Source organism: Gorilla gorilla, chromosome 1 (genome assembly GCF_029281585.2).
Source record: "Gorilla gorilla gorilla isolate KB3781 chromosome 1, NHGRI_mGorGor1-v2.1_pri, whole genome shotgun sequence".
Taxonomy (NCBI): Eukaryota; Metazoa; Chordata; class Mammalia; order Primates; family Hominidae; genus Gorilla; species Gorilla gorilla.
Window position 1 is genome coordinate 94,404,406 of NC_073224.2, and position 21,955 is coordinate 94,426,360.

General features: G+C 47.7%; 1 protein-coding gene across 5 annotated transcripts in view; it reads right to left on the reverse strand.

The window, feature by feature from the left end:
- The window catches only part of NOS1AP (nitric oxide synthase 1 adaptor protein), a 320,296-nt gene that overhangs the window by 17,984 nt on the left and 280,357 nt on the right, over positions 1–21,955 (reverse strand). For 4 of the 5 annotated variants that reach the window (XM_004027787.5, XM_019025884.4, XM_063693452.1 and 1 more), the window contains 4 exons: positions 13,480–13,646; positions 11,697–11,873; positions 3,269–3,434; positions 1,634–1,786 (listed from right to left, as the gene is read on the reverse strand). In XM_004027787.5, the coding sequence (XP_004027836.2) occupies positions 1,634–1,786; positions 3,269–3,434; positions 11,697–11,873; positions 13,480–13,646 (663 nt within the window). Of the gene's footprint in view, positions 1–1,633; positions 1,787–3,268; positions 3,435–6,783; positions 7,873–11,696; positions 11,874–13,479; positions 13,647–21,955 lie in introns of those variants that run through there. The other variant, XM_055364520.2, reaches the window with a different exon arrangement.

Here is a 21,955-nt window from a genome sequence, read left to right on the forward strand (position 1 = left end):
TTGCATCTGTACCTTGTTGTCTAGGATAAAGACTTAATTCCCCGAACATATGACTCTAGCAGGTCTCAGCAATCTCTTCAGGCATTTGAAAATCTGTTAACAGCCACTTATGGCCTTACAGGAGCAAAGGAGCTTTTCCTCATTGCCCCAGCCAGCCCGTTAAGGAGTGGTGATCCCTAGGCAAAGCCTAGATCATAAAAGATAAGACAATTGCACATGGCACTTTTTATAGGTGTGCTCAAGGCACGCACCCAGAGAGATGGGCCAAGGGTGGCAATGGCTGTGGTCCCTGACCCAAGTGGCAGTGATTCAGAAGAGTGGACAAAAACAGTCTCACAGTCTCAGCTATCAGCTTTGCATTCGTTCTTTTTTTTCTTTCTCTTTTTTCTTTTTTTTTTTGCAGTAAAAACTGACCACCACTGCCCAGTGGAGGGGACAGGTTGAGAGGTAAGGCTGGGGGCTCTGGTCCTCTGGGGCTTTCAGAGAGGTAAAGTGCTGCAAAAGCTTCAGCTGGACAGGACACAGGGGAGGTGAGGGGCAATTCCCAGCTTCCATTTAGATGGGCTGGGCTACAGGCAGGAGGTAGGCAGGGCAGGACTTTCAAAACAAGAATCAGATCTAAGTGATTTGGAGCAGCAGACAAGCTGTCCTCCCCCTGGGCTCTCACACCAAGGGCCTGAACCATGTTAAAGCTTCAAGGCTCCCTTTGTAGAAACATTCAATGTCCGGCTGGAGAAAATGTTTGGATTCAGTTCCTCTAAAAGCTTATCCACTGTGACACATTCCAATTCCATGCTCACACTACAAGGACTAGCCTGGCTTTTGCGGTCCAGAGCACTCAATCTCTACAATCTCAGCAAGGGCCTGGAGAAGGAATTCCTCTCATAAAGGTAGGGGGAGGGTTAGGCAACTCGCAGCATCGTGATATCCAGAAACAAAGTACCTGAGAAGGTACCGATGGCTTCCCTTCCTGGTCGGGACCATGGAGACGGGGAGAGTGAGGGGGTAGGGGAGCATCACGGACAAAGCGTGGGAGCCTGACGATGCAGCAGGTAGGGGCAGGTCGTCCAGCAGCCTGGCAGTCCTGGAGAGAGACCCTCTCCTGAAGCCATGGGCTCTGGAAGGCCTTACCTCCACCACCCTCTAGTCACAAGTAGGAGAGGAGCTGATTCACCTCTGGGAATCCGATTTCTTCCCCACTTTACCCTCCAAAGCAGAATCTCAATCCTTTCCTGAAACCTCACACTCTCCCGGGACCTGGCTGGCATTCTCCTCGGCAGCGCGCATTCACTGGGCATCCCCTACCCGGGCAGCAGCCAGACACGGCCCCTCCAGCCACGCCGCCGCCTCCATCTCCTCGCCCTCGGCACCTACACGGCGATCTCATCATCCAGGCCGTCGCCCAGCTCCTGCCTCTGCAGGACATTCAGCAGGCGCGGCAGCTCCTCCTGGGACCACGAGTCGCGCTCCTCGCTCTCGTCCGTGTTGGACTCGTACTCCGAGGCGATGCCTGACTCTCGGAACTTGATGAGCTCCAGACCGCCCAGGAGCGCCTCGCCCTGCGCTGGGGGCGGGGTGTCCTCGGGCGGAAGAAAGCGAAAGCACTCCAGCTTCACCAAGCAGTCGCGCCTACCTAAGGGGCTGCCCGCAGGGTGGGCAAAGTCAGCCAAGCCCGCGCCCAGCGGCGGCGAATGCAGGTCCTCTGGCTTAGGGGTCGTGGGGTCACAGAGCACGGGCAAGGCTCCGGAGCGGAAGGTGATCTCCAGCAAGCTGTCCTGGGAGCCCACTGCAGGGGAGACAAGAGGTAGCAGAGGGGCAGCGTTAGGCAAGGTTGTTGATTTGGGATGCCAGCCTTCTGCCCTCCCGTGCCCTGCAAAAGCCCTTCCCAGACCAGCTTAGCAGCACCTCTCCGGGCTTTGGGTCTCTTAACACTTCACCCTTCCTCCCGCCCCCACATAGCTCCAGACACACCTCGCTGGAGGGGAGGAGCTTTGGGACGTGGTAAAGGCGGGGACATAAGAACCATATGATGGTTCTGGTAGCCACTGAAGGCTCTGAATAGGGTTAGTGGTAGGAAAAAGGTACCAATTGAGAGAACCATGTTAGAAGCCTGTGGTAACCTTTAGTACAATCATGTAAATAAGCATTAATTAGGATAGAGCAGAGTTTCAATGAACAATCTGGAAAATCCAGAGAGGCTTCCGGAGTGGTGAAGGGCACTGGTTTCCAATCCACACCTCTGGGCTACTTTAAAAATACAGGCTCCCAGACCAGCCCTAGACAGAACGATGTAGGATTTCAGTAGGTAAGATGCATTTTTAAAAGAGCTCATGGGATGGTTTGGGGGAACCACTGGTATAGTTGGAACAAAATTTTGCAATCAGATCTAGGTTTGAATCTTGGCTCTGCTCCTTGCTAGGCCTATAACCTTGAGCTAGTTACTTAACCTCCCTGAGTCTGTTACCTCATCTGTAAAATGGCATCCCATTTTTCTGCAGCAGAACTACCAGGGATTAAATGAGCTCACAGGCAAAAAATTCTATCACAGTTTCTGGCACAATATGTGATCAATGGGTATTTGCTGGTCCACAGCTCACACACACTCTGAGCATGCATACAACCCACGGAAAGGCTCAAGAGGAAGGCGTGAAAATGTGTTGCGATCTACAGCTGCCCAGTCCAGCCCAGGGGTACTCAGTGTAGAGACACTTCTCAAGCAGGGGCCAGGCAACCTCTGCTATTGCCCAGCAGAGCGGTGCAGCCGGATTCCACTGCCTTATCCACTGAACAGATATACTGCTCCCAGCTTTTTCTATGTGACAGAGTCTTGAAATACATAGCGCAGAGTAGTAAACTAAGAAACAATTTGCTGTCTCCCACAGAGCTCACAGAGACCATGACACCCAATAGGTGCCAAGTATACTGTATGTTGATTGCAAAAGCTCTCTGAGAAAGAAATGGGCTGCCCTAGAACACAGAGTACCTGAGCCCCTATCAAATAGAGACTGGATGAGCACATAGCAGTGACTCCGGGGACATTCAAAGTCCAGCCCTGGGCCTGGATTAGAAGATACCCGAGATCTCCTTTGGGCATGTGATTCTGTAATTCATTAAGTATACTAATGGGGAAACAAAGCTGCCTATGTTTTCTGCTGGAATATAGGGGCAGGTCAGGGGTCCAAGAAAGCACCACCAAAAACTTAAGGAAAGTGACACTCTTTCCAGAGCCTTCACAGAGGAAGCAGGGCTGGGCAGGGCACTGGCTTACTGGCGTTCTGTCCTGACAGCTTCAGTTCCAGCTCTTGCACCTGCTTGACCAGCAGGGAGATGTGCTGGAGCATGTCCTTGTTCTGCAGCAAAAGCTGATGCACGCGAGCCTGGGCCTCCAGCCGCGCCGCAGCCTCAGCAGCCAACTGGTCCTTCAGCAAGTGTACCTGCAGAGAAGAGGCAGCGGCAGAGAAGACAGGACAGAGAGAAGAGAGGGACATGAATGCACATGAGAGCCACTGGCAGATGGCCGGGACCAGAGATGCCCTCCACATTCAGTTCAAGAAGAAGCCCTTCACGGGCAGCATGGGCATCTGGGCTTATCATTCCAGAGGAGGAGCTGAAAGGAGTGGGTTCACTGGCACTGCGAAGCTGTGTGTCCTAAGGGAGGGCCATGATGCATCACTAAGGTACCCATACCAAGGGCAAGAGGCAGGAAAGAGCCATCGACCCCCTAGCCCTGTCATACACACACACGTACACACACACGTGCACATATACACACACACATGCACGGTGCTCCATCCCTGCTTAGAGAACTCCTTCAGCACCTAGCATGGCATGCCATGTTGGAGGTGGAAGGGGGCACTCTTTTCTCATCCCGTCTTCTAAAAAACAAAACCAAAACTCATCTATTGACCCACTGGCTAAGAACAGTGTCACAACGAAGCCCATATCATCTTTCTCCCTCTCCCACTCACCCAAACATAGTGAGAAATAGGAAGCACTACACATGGCTTTTTAAATTAGTGAGGCAGCTGTCATCAAGCCACTCTGTAGGCGGCAGCTTCTTTCCCTGTCTTCCCTTTTTCTTTGCTACGGCAGACATCTAGGACCATGATTCATACCACATATTACCAGGACCACCTGGTAGAGGTCAAACATTTGCTGACTGATTCATGAGAGGGTCTCCTCCAACCAGCCCAGAAGGGCTGAGGTGAACAGTTTGTGGCACCCTCATCAATTTCCAACCTTCTTACGGCAGAGCAGTTGGCAGCAATGCATTCAGCATGCTTGAGGCCCAGTGGTGTCAACAGCTCTGTTCTTGGTGAGCAATACTTATGTGGAGATAAAACTCAGTGGGAGGAGACAGGGGCAACCAGACGAGGACCCTGGTTTGAAGAAACTGAGTTGGAAGGCCAATACCAGTGTTCACACATATGTGATTCTTGTGCAAAGAAGTGAATAAAGGGTTCTCCACGGAGCATTTCAGAAGGCCCCTGAAGAAAGGGAACTAATGAATTTTTATGGCCTGGACCAATGTAGCTTATGGGGAAAAGGGTGTTCTTGTACCAAAACCATGGTGTGGGTAAAGACAGAGCCAGGTGACTGGGGGCAGGAGAGGTGGGACGAGGATGCAGGAAGATGGATGGGGAGTCGAAAGCATTAGCTGGTTCCCTCGCTCAGAAAACAAGTGCTCAAATTTCTGAAGAGGAGTTTGCTCCAAAGAGATTCACATTTTTTTAGGGAGTAAAGGGCAGTGCTACCTCACAGTCGGCCACCCTTGGCCAAGTGACTTGCTGGCCCAGGGTGTGTCCCTCCCAGCAACCAGCACTCAGAGAATTACACTTGTGGATACCGTGGCTGCCTCCCTCTTGCCCAGATTGGAGGCCCTGACCTTGCCGTTGACCCTATTTCTGATTGAGTGGAGCCACAGGGGCATAATGCCTAAGGAATTTAAACTAAATCTGTCCTCCATAGAGCTGCTAAGGACAGAACTGATATTTCGGTCAAGAAGTCAGACTCATTTTTTTGTCTCATATTAATTGAGAGAAGATCTGGGGAGGGGTGAGAACAGGTGTGATACAGTGAAATACATGTTTGGTCTTCATCCTTGTTTCCTGACATATAGCTCCCCAAACCCTTGAGATCTCCAGAGTGGTAAGAGTGTTTTTTGTATGCTTATTAGATGATTAGTGGTTGGGGAACCCCTGGAAGCTTCGGGATGGGGGCTGCTCACAGGACAGACCAAGGTATGATTAGAGGATTGGATTTTTCAGTCCCACACCCCAACCTCCAGGAGATGAGGGGCTAAAAGTTAAACTAATCACCAGTGGCCAATGATGTAATCAATCATGCCTACATAATAAAGCCTCCATTAAAAACTCAAAAGGACTGGGTTTGGGGAGCTGCCGGGCAGCTGAACATTTGGAGGTTCCTGGAGGGTGGTGCACGTTGGGAGGGCATGGGAGCTCTGCCGCCCTTCCCACAGACCCTGCCCTATGCATCTCTTCCATCTGGTGTTCATTGGTATCCCTTATAATATCCTTTAAAATAAACCAGTAAATGTAGGTGTTTTCCTGAGTTCTGTCAGTTGCTCTAGCAAATCAGTTGAGTCCAAAGAGAGGGTAGTGGGAACATCAATTTATAGCCACTTGGTCAGAGGTGTAGGTGACAAACTATTACTTGTGATTGGTGTCCGAAATGGGGGAAAGTCTTGTGGGATTGAGCCCTCAAACTGTGGGATCTGATGCTGTTTCCAGGTAGATAGTATCAGAATCAAACTGAGTTAGAGGACACTGTGTGTCCTCTGCAGAACTGCTTGCTTGCTTGGTGTGTGGGAAAAAGCCCCATATATTTGGTCATAGAAGTATGTTGTGACAGTATAGCAGGAAGAAACTGAGTTTGTTTCTTCCTATATCCACTCAACAGGGAAAGAAATGTCAATAATATTGTAATCTGGATGTCAGATGGTGGGTGGCTATTAAGGTTTTCTCCTCTTTGGAAAGGGAGGCATGGAGAAATTTCAGCTGGGGGTCCCCCAAATCTATTTGGTTCTAAGGAACAGGACAACTGCTATGGGAAGCCCACAGATAAGCCTCAGAGAAGGGTAAGCTTAATCTTGCACTTATGAGTACCGTTACTTATCCCAACAAAGAGTGTCATCGAAAGGAACCTACTGAGCAAATAAAATTACTAAATTATTCATCTTCCATTTTCTTTGGAACCAAACCAACCAGAGAGAAATATGGAACAAAGTCTTTCAGCGGATATAAACAAAGAAAGTAGAGAATCCTGCATACCTCTAACTGGCACTTATTGAGGGCTCTCTGCACACATACTGCAGAGTCAGTTTCGTTTCTTTTCTTTTCTTTCTTTCTTTTTTTTTTTTTTTTTTGAGACTCACTCTGTCACCCAGGCTGGAGTGCAGTGGAATGATCTCAGCTCACTGCAACCTCTGCCTCCTGGGTTCAAGCGATTCTCCTGCCTCATCCTCCCAAACAGCTGGAATTACTGGCGCCCGCCACCACGCCTAGCTAATTTTTGTATTTTTAGTAGAGACGGGGTTTCCCCATGTTGGCCGGGCTGGTCTCGAACTCCTGACCTCAAGTGATCCACCTGCCTCGGCCTCCCAAAGTGCTGGGACTACAGGTGTGAGCCACCGTGCCCAGCCCAGAGTCAGTTTCCTGCTTTCCAGTCTGAACATCCCAACAGGACAGGCCATTTGAATGCACCAGACCAGGAGCTGGAGTGCTGGTCTGTTGGGTACTCCCTAGGCAGTTGTAGACAACTCACTTCTCTCTGGACGTCAGTTTCTCCATCTGTCAACCGAGAGGACTGGCTTGAAGCTGAGACAGTTGATAATTCTACATCCAGGTTGACATTGTGGTCAGTACTAGAGGCAATTTGTTAATGGCTCATTGAAGAAAACTCTCAGTTCCCCATTGTGAAGTCAGAATTAGAACTGAGGGTGAAGGAAAAGTCCCCTCTTACAGAAGCCAGGAAAAAAATTGAAAGCTTTTTTTGCAGGTACCCAAGTTCAATGGTGGAGTACCAGCAATACCTAGAAGAAGACCCTTGACTCAAATGCTTCCCATCGCAGATCCATTGGCACCAAGTGCCATGAGAAAATGTTCCTTGTACCAGATTAAATAAGAGTTTTACCTCTGTAAACCCAGTTACGCTATTTCAGGTATTTTCAAGTCCTGTGAATATGTGAGCACTCACTGCTGCTACTGCCTGAGCCAGCACTAATGAGCCCTCTGCTTCTGCAGCTGTCAAAAGTGGTACTGGGCATAAGGCTCAAACCTCAAGCTGTGGCAGGCTGTGCTGCAGGAGAGCCCAAACCAGGCCACACTGAGACAAAATAGCCTGGACTTCTTTTAACTTTGAGGTGCAGTGTTTTATAACTATGTAGGCTTGAACTTGAAGCACTGAAACGAGGCAGCGTTACGTGAAACCTTGGTTTGGGCAGTCTGCTACAGCCCTCTGTGCTTTGTTTCCCCATTCATACAACAGGGGCAGAGAGCACCACCTCCTCCCCACCAGATGGGATTTTTTTTTTGTATTTAGCATGCTTTTCTTTCAAAGAATTAAGCCCCTTTTGTAAAAGTAGACCATATTTCTTTCTGGAAAGGTACAAATTAGTGTCTCCTTTGCAGAACTGTGTTGTCTTTGGCAATGAATGTTGTACTTACATACTAAGTCAGTGATGTGGCACAGAGTGATGTGCCACTATGGCCATGTCCCGAGTGCCAGGGCTCAGATGTCCAGCTCTGCACTCTGGCCTCATCATGACACACGAAAGTTCAGCCCTGCACCCTCCAGCTCTACACTGCTTTCCCAAACTCTGAAACCCACCCTCAACCCACCCAGCCACACCAGACCATTGGCGCCCTCACTCTCCAGCTTACTTGCCTGGACTCCAGCTCCTCCATCAGAAGTGAGGGCAGGGCCAGGCTGAAGTCAGGGAGTAGCAGGCACATGGAAATGGCAGTGGAGAGAACCAGAGCAATTTGCCCCACCACACACTGGACACAGAAGCAGAGGCAGGCGCCGCTGTCTCAGCATGCACATGGCAGGGACTTGGGCAGTGCACGCCAGGGTGCTGGGGACTGGGAGAAGCCACAGGGACAGATGCTAAATAGAGGGCCTGGGGTGGGGATGCGGAGTTTTGTTAGCACTGTTCCTCTAACTACAGCATACATGATTGCGAAGCATAAATAACCAATTCCTTGCTCCTGAACAAACAGAAGTGGCAGCAGGTAGAGGAGAAATCTTTAAAAAGCAATACTGAACTGTACTAACACTTTCCTCATGAAAAAAGCCAGGAATTGGCAAACTGTGAATAGACCTGGCCTACTTAACACTTGCCAATCAGCCACAGTGCCCAGATCAGTTCTGAGACTATGTCGGCCCACCCCACGGCCATGCAGGTGCCAGCTACATCCCAGCTTCGCTTCGAGGCTTAGCTATACTCTCATTCACACCCTTGAACTTCTGGTCCACCTAAAAGCAGGAAGCTAGTGCAGCCAAGCAAGCCTCATGCTGGGTCGGAAGAGTGGTCAGAGGGACTTGGGTATTCACTATTTACCCACTGAGGTCTAACCCGGAAATACTTAAGAGTTGGTTGAATACCGCCTTTGCCCATATACCTTTAAGGTCAGGGTGGGCCCCTTTGAGACCAGCTCAGAACCAATTTAGGGTGAGGCTGGGAGAGGTCTTGCGGTCTTAGACCAAATCAGGACACTGTGAAGGAAACCTAAGCCTGGTCCCCATGGCAACAGCAGAACTAGACTGGTCTGTGGGAAGAAATGGGGGTGGTGGGGGGAGGGGACATAAATAGTGCAACAAGTGACATCAAGGGTACACTTGTCTGCAAGAAACTGTCTTTATCCTTAGATTTTTATCCAGGAACAACATAGGAGGATTTGGATGCTCTCCGAGAGAAAGAAACTATTCCCACCTGAAAGGCTGAGGTCACAGTTTTACTCACTGGAATTCTGGGGACTGCTGGTAGTTTAATAAAGACAGACAGAAGCCTTGCAGTTTGGTGGCAATAGAATCTGACAGAACAAGTAAGAGCTGACCTCGTGCTGGAAACTGAAATCAGCCCCACCCGTGTAGAGAAACCAAGCTTGCTATACTTGGTCTATTTCAAATGTGTGAAAGATGCCAAGAAGACCCACCTATTAATCCAGCTACATCTTACGTAATTGTTTTTACCCAAGGATATAGACACTAATAAAAAAGCCCTTGAATTAAACACTACAAATAAAGTGGAAGAATGAACAATGTGCGGAGAAACCTCTAACTGAAGGTCAGTTTAGGACCGAATCTGTCTGCAGGACAGGAGAGCCGAAAGCAAGCTGAAATGTACAATATCCCTGCTGTGGTCCTGGACAGCAAAAGCAAGACGCGAACAGAAAGAAGGTAGTCAGAGACAGATGGGCATGGCAGACAGAGGTACAGGAGTATGTTCAAGAAGCTATCAGATGACCCCAACATCCTGTCCTATCTGATGATTTTGGAAGCCTAAGACTCTCCCTAAAGTCATCTCACAAATGTGGGACACAGATGCACTATGGTGGCCTTTTGATCACCACACTGCTTGTATTGAGAGTCAAGCAGGGCAACTATATTCAACAGATTCCAAGTGAGTGAGAGGCTAAGGGTGCTCAGCCTGTGGACATGTGGAACCGAGAGAGGCTCATGAAGCAAATCCCTAATACCACACCCTTTCCTTCCCCTAGATTCACTGTCTTCTAGGAGAGACGCAATTAAAACAGGCCCAGGGCAGGATTTCCCATGGAGACTGACAATTGATTCTATACCAGAAAACCACTCTTAAGGTTTCATCCTGACTGTGGTAGACCTGTGATAAGTTACATGTCTTGTTGCTTTGGAGATTGAATGCTTCCTTCCACCGCCACAACACTATTGTGTGGATTACACATTTGCAAATAGTTTCTCTCTAGTACTTAGCAGTGACTTCGAATTCAAATGCCTCCCTGATAAAATCATATCATGAATATGCATCAAGCCCACTCTTAGATAAATAGTAATTACTTGGCAATTGATACGCTGCAAAATAAAAGTATTATGTTCTGTATTCAATGGGAAACTTGTGGAAATGAAATGAGTCTGAGAATGGACCCGTGCTGCAGTGCTTAGTCTTTGTGCTCCTGTCAACTGTCACACTAGGGAGGGGATTCTCAGACTGCTATGCCATCATTAACTACAGGAGATGGATTCTTTTATTTGACAAAGAGAAATGATTTTTTTTCTCCAAATATAAGAAGTCATTAATATCATTCCCCCTCTCTGTTGCTGTTTTGGGAACACCTGCAAATCCTCCTAGCATCACGAGATATCCTTTTGTTTCACGGTAAGACTTTTTAAAAAGACTCCAATAACTTGAGAGCTGTGTCCCATTGACTCTACTCTCCTGAAACCTGGCTGCAAAAGTCATCCATGAGCCTTGCATCTCAGGCCCAGGTCAGGAGAGACTGCGTTACAAGAAGGTCTTCTTCAAACCCTGAGTCATAGCAGATCCTGCTATGGCCAGGACGTCGGATGCCTCCTCAAGGTGGAAAGATGGAAAGGATATCTCTGGCTGGATGATTCAGTCCACTCAAGAGCCAGGACAAGAGTAAGCAGAAGATATAACAGAGAGCAATAAGTGCTCCCTGGAGAAGTCTGCTCCCCGCTATTCTAGAATGCAGAAAACCTAAGTGGTCAACAGTCTGGTCAAGCAGATTTAGAATGTTGATGCAGGCTGCCTTTCCAGATCCTTTACCAATTCTTCCAAGCCCCAACTGCCCCCTCTCCTAAGATCTTCATGCACTCATCAGGCCCTGACCCTGCCTCTCGCCTCAGGATTCAGCCTTGGGTATGAATGAATGTCTTCACCATTCCCTGAGTGCCGGTGGTAGAGAGGGAGCTCAGACTTCCCAAGAAAGATGTGGACTACAGCGCCCTCTATAGAAAGCAAACAAGAGGAATCCCTGCTGAAAGCAGCAAGGGAAATCAGCTCACCCTCCCCTACAATGTAGCAGCCCCTGAACAAGTTTTTTGGGGTACAAACACCACCTTAATTCTGAGATCTAAGCCAATTCTTTTCATTATGGCTCAAATAATACACCTAAATTCCTGTAAGTTAAATCCTACAATAACGAATTCCAATCAAATACTGCCTGGAATAAGTAGATCGTAATGAAGGCTGGGAAACCTGTTACAGACACGGAGACTGGGATGCTAGGGTAGTAGTCTTTTTACAACAGTGTTTGGCACAAATTCATACTTTAAGTTGTTTTAAGAGTGATATCATAAAGCCACAACTGTTCTGACTCCAAAGGCATCACTTTCCACCCCAAACATCAGGAAAGTAAGGCAGGAAAGGAAGGGTAGAATTGTGTGCATCTTTTCCCTTGGTCAGTTCAAGTCATTAACAACATTCAGCCAAGCCAGCCAAGCCCAGCTCAGAGCAGGGGATACATGGGAAACCAAAATGTGCCTCTCCATTTCAACTGCATCCCCCATCTATCCCCCTCCCGCTGCCCCCACTCCCCAACAAGCAATGATCCAATAGCATGAGCGATTCCTTATGACTCCCTAGATTTTAAACCTGCCCTGAGCCCCTCGCTAGGGAAGGTGCGTCAAGCCCATGAGAGTGGAGCCTGTGAAGTAGGGAGGAGGCTGAGGAGAACCTGGGCCACAGCCACTTGTGTCTGCTGCTGCTGCTGCTGGAGGAGCTGCTGGAGGAGCTGCATCTGGTGGTGAGTGGACAGTGGTGTCTCTGTGCCCAGGCCTGGAGGCTTCGAGGAAGAAGAAGGGAGCAGCATCCTGGGTGAGGCTGTCAGCATGGGCTCCTGGGGGTGCGAAACCTGGAGAAGAAGGAGAAGACAGGACATGACATGTGGCAGGAGCCATCTTGAGGGGCCTCCCTCTCTTTGGCATGCACTCAGAAGGAGCAAATTGGCACACTTACAACCCATAAGCTGACAGCACTATATCTTCAATGGAAATGGGAGTAGAGGCCCAGAAAGGAAATGGTGTAGCTGCCTGGGCTGATACCACACAGTCAGAAAATCGTAGGGGGACTAGGGGGACACCTCGGTAACTGACCCCGATGGGAGACTGACAGCTGATACTGCTCCATCTCTTGCCCACCACTTCCAATGATACCCTGTCACTGAGTTCCTTGAGGTTCTAGACTTAGAAGAATCTATTTTAGGAAAACGTAGCTTCCGTCCACCCTACCATGATAACAGGAAGGAGACAGCTTCAATCCTCTACTCTGCTGTGTCCTTAGGGCTCCCTCCTCCAGGGTCTGAGATGTTCCTTCTCCCTTGTTGGGAGAAGCGTGGAGTTGGGTCCTGGAGGAAGGGGTCATGTGAGGGGGCTACCTCCTGCCCTCCACTGCCTCTGGTGAGAATCATCGGCAAAGAAGTTTGGATCCTAAAATATATAATGATCTGGAGAGATCCTCTTAGATGAAAGAAGTTCCTGTGTCCTTCCCTCCTTTCCTTCTGTCTCCCTCTCCTGTGGACATTTTTACCAAGATGGCTTCTATGATTCATAGAATTCCATGGCAGGGAAAGACATTTTGTTTCTGGCAGTTCTGCTGTGGGGACTTCTTCAGACATACACAAGGAAGGCCCCCAGTGACACAGGGCTGTTTCCACTTGTAGAGGACAAACTGGTTCCAAAGGAAACATCAGGCAGCTAGTTTAGAACTGAACTGCCCTCCAAACCTCCATGTGAGGTAAGATATGAATGTTAAAGAGAGAGAGGTGCCGTGATATAAACCGCCTGGGAATCTAAGGGTAGAGCTATTGGTCAGTAATTTTGCTTCTGGATTTAAAACATTTTTAATTAGGTTTGGCTTCAGGTTGGAATTTGATCTCAAGTTCTTAGTTTCTTAATTGGATCACATTAGGAACCCCCAGATGCCACAGTCATCTCACCTATATGATGTTAGGTTAGAGCTGATGAAGACTAAGGTGGTCTCTCAGTTTCTAACATCCAGTGGGCCAATTTCCAGACTCCAAAGTGCTATCCACAGGACTTACCAACGGTATACCACCGCTACTGCAGGCAGAGTGGGCCCAAACTGACTTTGCTCTACTAGCTAAGTCACAGGGGAGTCTGTGTGTGTGTGTGCCAGAGTGAGCCTTGCAAAATACTGTGCAAAGATGAGATGCTGTTAAGGGAAGAGGGTGCCAGGGAGTAGGAGACCAAATATTGGTGGGATTTGGGGAGGGCGATGTGTGTCAGGAATCAGCTCCACAGCATCCTGGCCTGCAGCAGCATCTAGTGTTCAGACCCTCTGGAAGTCAGACCCTCTGAAAGGCAGTGAAGCTTGCTCTGGCACCGCCACTGTGCCATGGAGTGCCTCACTCGGAAGCTGAGCTGGCAGGGGCTAGGAAGCGACTGATGACCTGTGGGCACACGTGTGCAGATCACACAGATGGGCCATCTCTTGCCTACCTTGGAGCCTGTGTGAGAGCCTCCTTCCTTCCCTACAGCATCTAGATCAGTCACTCCTCGGCTGAATTCCAGGACATCATTCCCTGGAAGTGGGACCTCCACCGCGTCGATGTCAGTCTCCTCTGCAGTGGCCGTGGAGGCCCTCTCAGCTCCAGTGAGCTGGCGGCCTGCAGGGACAACACGGGAGGGAGGGAAGAGAATGAAAACACCGAGAACAAAGTCCTCCTTTCCTAATACTTTAGCTTTCAGGCATGTTGAGCCTAGGGATGCCACTGGCTTTGTAACATTTTCACACATCTTTTCACTCAAGTATGTTAAAGTGCATTTCCAGCCCAGTAAGATGTTCTCATCTTAGTATCTTTTCAAAGTCCAGAAAAAAAGGCAATACTTCCTCAAGCCTGGATGTAAAAGTTTTGCCAGGTTCACAGGCATATATTGACAAGGTACATTGGAAGAAGGGGATGCTGATCATCTCCATGTCATCGCAGCTCAGGAATGGAAGCAGTCAAGGGAAAGGGCCCTGGCCTGGGGGTCCAGAAATGAGGAGGTTGGGCCTCCAATAAACTGCTGGACAAGAAGCAAATCACCTCACTCTCTGGGCCCTGTTTCTTTAACTACAGAATTAGAGGCTCAGTTAGATGGACAGGTAGGGTTCCATGACTGAGGAATAAGGCAGGGAGATGTGAGGCTGCATTTTAACACAGTATCAATCTCCCAGCCCTCAGAGCCTGATCCTCTCACCAACAGCAGAAGCCAGGAAGAGGCCTGCAGGAAGTGGCACGGGGAGGAGGAGAGAGATGGGGTGGCTGCTTTTCCATGCTTCCTTATCTAATTTTTCTACTTCCCACATTTCTTCCTTTCCACTGAAGACAATGGCCATGTCTTTATTTAATATTTAACCACAGGCACAGCATACTACTTAACACCAATGTATGAAAGCCCTGCTGTTTCTTACTTATCTTCCTTCCTTGATCCTATTTCTGGGATTCTGTAAAAACATCTGACAACTCCTGGGCATTTCACAGGAAATATTTTCATTTTCTATATTTGCAATTAGGTTAATTACTGCCGTCTTTAAATAAGATTTCTCATGAGTTTTCAGAGACCACGCACCAATTATAAAATGGAACAGGTGGATGTAAAGCAGGAGACACAGAGCTGATGCCCCAGTGCTGAAGCTAGCCCAGGCAACCAGGCCTTGGCCATTTGAGTGCTTGCCTTGTAGAACAAATTGTTCTAAGAAGTTTTCCTATGCAACCCTACACAAGTCATCAAGGGAAACAAGTCTGGCATTTAGAAAGTAAACAGTAGGCTTGGTTTTCTTCCTGGCTACTCCAGGAGCTGAGGAGACAGTCCTGTGGAGGGCTGCAAAGGTGTTTAACAGAAAAGATGGTTCTGACTGCAGCTAGTGGGGGCAGGGAAGGGGAAGCTCTTCTGTCCCTTGGTCAGCCAGTAGGCGGGGAGCACAGGGAGCAGCCTGCTTTCTACCACACCCTGCACCTGGAAGTGACCGTCTTGATGGCTGGGTGCTTAGCCTGAGAGATAGAGGGTCGGTAGGTGGGTGGTGCTGGGAACTAAGCGTTTGGTTCTCCATGCCTGTACAGGAAAAAGCAGGGTGAAATTTCTGTCAGTGATCAGGAGAAGCTGGGCTACTGCAGTGCTCTGTGCACTTAGCACATGATATTGGATGTGCCTGGCCATCAATCTTCCCTTACAGACTTGAGGCCAGGCTGTGTCTCATTCATGTTTCCTAAAAATGTTTCTCTGGCACAGAGAAAGTGTTCTATAAATACCGACAAAGTAAGTAATGTAGTGACAGGGTAGCAAAACAGGAGAACAGTCTGCAGGAGAAGGCTGCTTATCTACTTCCCATCCCTGGAGATCCTAATAACAAGAACTAAGAAGCCCCACACACACAGGGTTTGGACAGGGCCTCACCAGAAGCCCAGGTGGAATCAGAAAATTTGTCAGGTTTGGCCGGGCGCGGGGGTAGGGGCAGAGAGGCACAGAGGCAGGAAGTCCACGGCATGTCAGGCAATGCAAGTGGTCCCGTAGGGAGGGACCTGACCAGAACGAGTCAGCATTTTATCTTGAGGGACTGAAAGCAAGTAATACCAAAACATTTTCATCCTTCAAAATTTCACTCTAGATATAGTATGGAGGATAGATCCAGCAGCAATGAGAGAAAGTGATACTCTAGGTGGAAAATATGAGGGCTTGAGTGAAGACAATGGCAATCACATGGAGAAGAGATGGATTTGAAGGATCGTCAGGGGGCAGAAAGCACAGGGTTTGCTTGTCTGTGGTGGGGGCGGGGGTGGGGATATGTGCAGGATGAGTTTTAAAATACCTGATTCAGGTGACTGAATGGAGAATGGCATCCTATAGGAAAAATCCAGGAGAAGCAGGATTGCAGGTAAGAAGATGAGTTCAGTTTTAAACCTGTTGACATTGTAAGAGTCTGTGTAACAGTCAAGTAGGGATACCTATTAGGCTGTTGGGTATGTTATGGACTGAATGTTGGTGTTCATATGTGGAAGCCTTAGCTCCCAATGTAATAGCACTTGGAGATGAGCTTTTGGGAGGTAATTAGATCATGAGAATGCAGTCCTCATGATGGGATTCATGCCCTTATAAGAAGCGATGTAGGAGATCCCTCTCTTTCCACCCTGTGAGGACACAGCAAAAAGGCAGCTGTTTGCGAACCAGAAGAGAGTTCTCACCAGGAACCAAATTGGCTGGCACCTTAATCTTGGACTTCTCAGCCTCCAAAACTGTCAGAAATAAATGTTGTTTAAGTCATCCAATCTACTGCATTTTATTATGGCAGGCTGTGTAGATTACAATACTGCATGAATGGAAAGTTCAGGAAAAAGGCCTGGCCTAAAGATAAACTTTAGCTGAAATCATGGAATGTCAGAAAAAAAAAAAATACCAGGGGCAAGTCCAGGAGAAATTCTAACACTTAAGGGGTAGGTAGAAGAGGAGCCTGCAGGCCAGGCGCGGTGGCTCACGCCTACAATTCCAGCACTTTGGGAGGCCGAGGTGGGTGGGTCACCTGAGCTCAGGAGTTTGGGACAAGCCTGGCCAACATGGTGAAACCCCATCTCTACTAAAATACAAAAATTAGCTGGGCATGGTGGTGCATGCCTGTAATCCCAGCTGCTTGGGAGGCTGAAACAGGAGAATTGCGTGAAACCAGGAGGCGGAGGTTGCAGTCAGCTGAGATCATGCCACTGCACTCCAGCCTGGGCAATAGAGTGAGATTCTGTCTTGAGAAAAAAAAAAAGAGGAAGAAGAAGCAGAGCCTACAAAGCATGCTGAAAAGCAGCTAGCAGAGTCAAGAGGGAAGGAGTGTGGGGTGGGGGTGCCCCAGAAGCTGCAAAGGTGCACTTCATTCCCGGGGCTGAGCACTACAGAGAAAGGTGGCCCTTAGGAACCCCTGCCTGGTAACTTCAGGAAGGGCTGGCAGGGCAGCAGACACCAGATTACTGGAGGTTGAAAAGATATCAAGAATGGACAGAAAGATTGGGAGAAAATAAGAAAATAGACAGTGAGTACAGACAAGCTGTGCAAGAAGCCTGGCTACCAAGGAAAGGAGAGAGGTAAGGTCGTAGGTTGGAGGGAGACATAGGGACAAGGAAGGCTTAATTTTGCTCTGCTTTTAAGATAAGAAAGACCCGACCTTATCTATCTGCAGTTGGGCGAGGAAGGGAAAGTCAGCAATAGCAGATAATTTGGGTGAAGATTCAGGAGCATGAGATAACCAGTTGCTCAAAGTTCCAGAGGAGGCGAGATGGAGGTGGAATGCAGAGGCAGGTGACAGGAGAAGGTTGCTGTCCACTGAGACAGAAGCTGGGGACAAGCAGGGCTGCTGAATGGTGAAGTAGCCCTGGCTGAGCTTGGGGATCACAAATGTATAATCGGTCTGTGGGTGGCAGTTTTCTCCAGTGCTGTTCAGTGTCATAGGGCGAAAATGAAAAAATACTCCTGAGTTAATGTAGAATTGGGGTTTAGCCAGATTGGTACAGTCAAATGAGTAAGGAGTTACAAGCTCAGTCTCAAAGTGCTTGAAATGGCCACTTTTTGCCTTGAAACTGCAACAATAACAGCTTAAACTTAAACAGCACTTAGTATGCTTCAGGCACTGCACTAGTTTTACGTATATGGGCTGAGTATCTCTATCTGAAATGCTTAGGACTACAGGTGTTTCAGATGTTAGAGTTGCCTATTTGCATATATATGAGATATCTTAGAGATGGGACCCATGTCTAAACATGAAATCCATTTATGTTTCATATGTACCTTATATAGCCAAAGGTAATTTTATATAATTTTGTGCATGAAACAACATTTGCGTACAATGAAACCGTCAGAAAGCAAAGGTATCAAGTGTGGAATTTTCCACTTGTGGTGTCATGTCGGTGCTCAAAAAGTTACTGATCTTGGAGCATTTCAGATTTTGGATTTTCAGATTAAGGATGCTCAACCTGTATTAACTGATTTATCATCATAACTAAGAGGTAGTTACCAGGAATTGGGGGGAAGGGAGAGATGTAGGTCAAAGGATACAAAGTTGCAGGTATGTAGGATGAATAAGGCCAGAACTCTAATGTACGACACGAGGATTCGACACGAGGATTCTAGTTAATAATATCATATTCACAATCTTTGCTAAGAGAGTAGATGTTAGGTGCTTTTCTCACATTAAATAAAAAAAGTTTTATTTTCAAAAAAGGTCTATTTTGCCAAAAGGTTCCAAGCCCTTTCCCATGTTGGACTGTCTGCAGCTGGGGGAGGAGGGTCACCTCCAGGGGAACAGAGTCTCACCCAGGAAACCCTCTCCAGAAGGAGTCAGAGAAGCAGTATAGGGCACAACAGGGCAAGTGCCACAGGGGCAGTGGCCCCACCTGGCTTGGAGTCCCAGGGATGGCCAAGGGCAGCTGCTGCCAAATGATACAAAAGACAAAACTCCCCCAGGGAGGGAACAGTAGTAAGAACAGGGAAGAAAGAAAGACAGGCACAAAGAGGGAGAGAGGGAAGAGGCACACAATGAAAGTGAGCAACATCATTGAAAGCACCGCTGAAAATGATGAAAAGACATGACAAGACAGCACTTTCCAGCTCCTCAGAGTAAACATGTTTTTTCTGCACAATGGAGGGCCTGCTGACGTGTCAGGTGGGGCAGCTCCACTGGAAAGATAAACATTGCACTAAATGAAAAGCTCCCAAACATGAAAGTGAGATTCTCGTAAAAAAAGCAACAGCCAACAGTTCAACTCTGGGCGCTCAAGGTGCGCCATTAGGCAACAATCTTAGTAGAGTCAAAAATGCTCTGGGAGAAGCATTTACAGTAAGAAGAAACACATTCCTAGCAGTTTATAGACAGTGAAAACGTGTGTGGGGCTGTAAAAAGGAAGTGACTAATGGGCTAGGCAGTAAACAGCCTTCCTTGATAAGAAAACATTTCCAATCCCAGAACCAAATGCTAATTCCAAATGCTCAGACTCAAAGTATGGTTTAGCTTCATGGCCTCGGCACTACACAATAACCAGAGGGCGTCCAGTTAATCATTTCACTTGGACCCGTCATAAAATCAGTACTGGAGAGGCCTTGTCTAGCTCCCTCACTGTACAGATGAGGTCATGTATTCTGGAGTCTGCATTGGAAAACTTAATAAACAGTGGGTACTTATAACATTAGAAAACTCGATAAACAGTGGGTACTTACGGAGAGCATATTATATGCTAGGCATTATGCTGCTTTACATACATTCTCTCACAATACCAGACAGATGAGAAAACGAAGCTCCAGAGAGAGCATGAAATTTGCCGAGGATTAGCCAGCTGAAAGGTGGTAGAGTCAGGATTCAAGTCCCAGTGGTTCCAGTGCTGCAACCCAAACCCTCAGTGGCTCCTCTAGCCCATGGCTCCAACTCTCTCTCCATCATGCCATTCTGTCTCTTCATTTCTGTGGTTGTTAATTTTATGTGTCAATTGGGCTAGGCCACTACCATACCAAGGTATTTGGTCAAACATTATTCTAGATGTTGGTGTGAAGGTATTTTTTTAAGTGAGATTAACATTTAAATCAGTAGACTCTGAGCCAAGCCAAGACTCAGAGTAGACTCTGAGCTAAGGTGGGAAGACCTCATCCAATCAGTTGAAGGTCTTTTTTTTTTTTTTTTTTTTTCCCCCTTTTTTGGAGACGGAGTTTCGCTCTTGTTGCCCAGGCTGGAGTGTAATGGTGCGATCTCGGCTCACCACAACCTCCACCTCCCGGGTTCAAGCAATTCTCCTACCTCAGCCTCCCCAGTAGCTGGGATTACAAGCATGCACCACCACACCCAGCTAATTTTTTGTATTTTTAGTAGAGACGGGGTTTCTTCATGTTGGTCAGGCTGGTCTTGAACTCCCGACCTCAGGTGATCTGCCTGCCTTGGCCTCCCAAAATGCTGGGATTACAGGCATGAGCCACTGCGCCCGGCAAAGTTGAAGGTCTTAATAGAGCAAAGGCCGACCTACCTGGAGGAAGAGAGAATTCTGCCATATAGGCCCATGAGCCATCTCTGTCTTTCTCTTTCTTTACATGTCCCTAACACAATTTCCATCACCCCACAGGCCCTCTTCTCACCTACAAGAGCAGGGGAGAGCCCTTGCTGCCTCCCTTTATATTATTTAACACATCCAGCCCATGCTTGATCTCTTTGCAGAGACTCAGCGCTCTGTTGGACATCTTAAACCTTGAAGAAACTATCCTGGGCCTGATCGGCTTTTTTAGAATGGACCCAGGCATTTCTTCACATAGAATATCAATTCCATTTTTCTTAGGAAGAGTGATATACGGAAGCCAAGCAGCTGAGGTCTCACGTATAGTAATGTGATTTGGGAAAACTATCTCCAAAAAGGTAATATAAATGAGAGAGAAACATAGCTGGTATGCCTGTTATTTCCAAGCTGACCATCTGTTACAATCAAGGAGTGTGACCACACTGGCCTCTATTTGTACTCATGGTCACTGTCACCACCTTCTCATCAATACTCTGCTCAGCCTCCCAGTCTCACCTCATTTCTACCTGCTCCCCTGACACCAAGTGTCATCACTCCTCATCAAAAGGGGCTGCTTAAAAGTTGAAATCTCTACTTAATCTCTGTTCATTTTGGCATACAGTAAGCATTTAACAAACACTTGTTGACAATGACTAAAACATATGTACTCCTTGCCACACTCACTGACTCTGTTTGTCAGTTTATTCAACAAGTCTTTGCTGTGCTAGGAAGTCCCTACCCTCCCAGAGCTCACACTCCACTAAAGACAGAGGACGCTATGCTATATGTCTGGTACACAGTGGACTAAATGTTAATGTTAACGGCATCAGCCAGGAGTGAAGAAAACACAGGAACCCAGAAAAAAAGGGTTTAAATTTTCTGAACGAGAGTGGGAGCTGAAAGTCAGGCTTCCCAGAAGACAGTGCTGGGCTTGAAGGATGAGTAAGATGTCTGCATGGAGGTGAAGGCAGGGACCCATGGCAGAGGGAACAGCGTTGACTGTGGCTGAAAAGTCCATGATACTTACTATATGTTCAGGGCAGGAAGGAGCTCAGGGAACAAGGGAGGAGTGAGGGAAGTAGGACTGAAAGAAAAGTATAGGAAGTGATCCTTATGGAATCCCCACTGAGTCCCCAGGGAATCGTGAATCACATCAAACCCACTCCACCCAGCAGACCACTGCAGGGGCCAGAAGTGCAAGGAGAGAGCAGCTCCCACTGCAAAAGGGAAATAAGATCTAGCCCTTGGTGTTGTTTACATAAAATGCTATCCAGGTGGTTCTCTCCACCTGGCCAGACCATATAACTCTGACCTCTGTGGCCAGCAGCTGAGTGACAGGTTCTGATTAAGTACTTGGAGATTAGATTAAATTCCTCTGATGGTTGTTCTGTGATAATAACAGTGTTCAAACATTCAACCTCTGGGCATCCTCTCTGCGTCCAACTGCTTTCACTCCAGGAATAGGTGTCTTCACCAGAGAAAATATCCTTTACTTTCTGGTTAAACTTTCTTTGTACATGTGTATACTGGCTGCCAATGTGACTGTGGGTTTAAAAGCTTTTGAGAGTTAGGATGTGGCTCTCTGCCAATCAGGCCACCAACGGGGCATGGGCATGACCAAAGAAGAGTTAACAATGTAAGACTTCAATCTTCTCCAGCTAGCAGTTCTTACGGCAAATCCTCCAATTCAGAAATGAGCAGATTGGTTTCTGTTCTTTGAGCCAAGCAACCAGCTAGAGGTCTGATGTGTCCTCCATATTAGTTATAGGAAACTGTCACCATTACGCTCTAAAAATTGACCAGCAGAGATATATAAAATATTCGCCAAAGTCTATCTGTCTCTCTGTTTTATCTCTAAGCCCTAGATCACAGAGATGGAAAAATTTTAAGGTTTACATCACATTAGTACTACGGCCTGCTAAAACTGA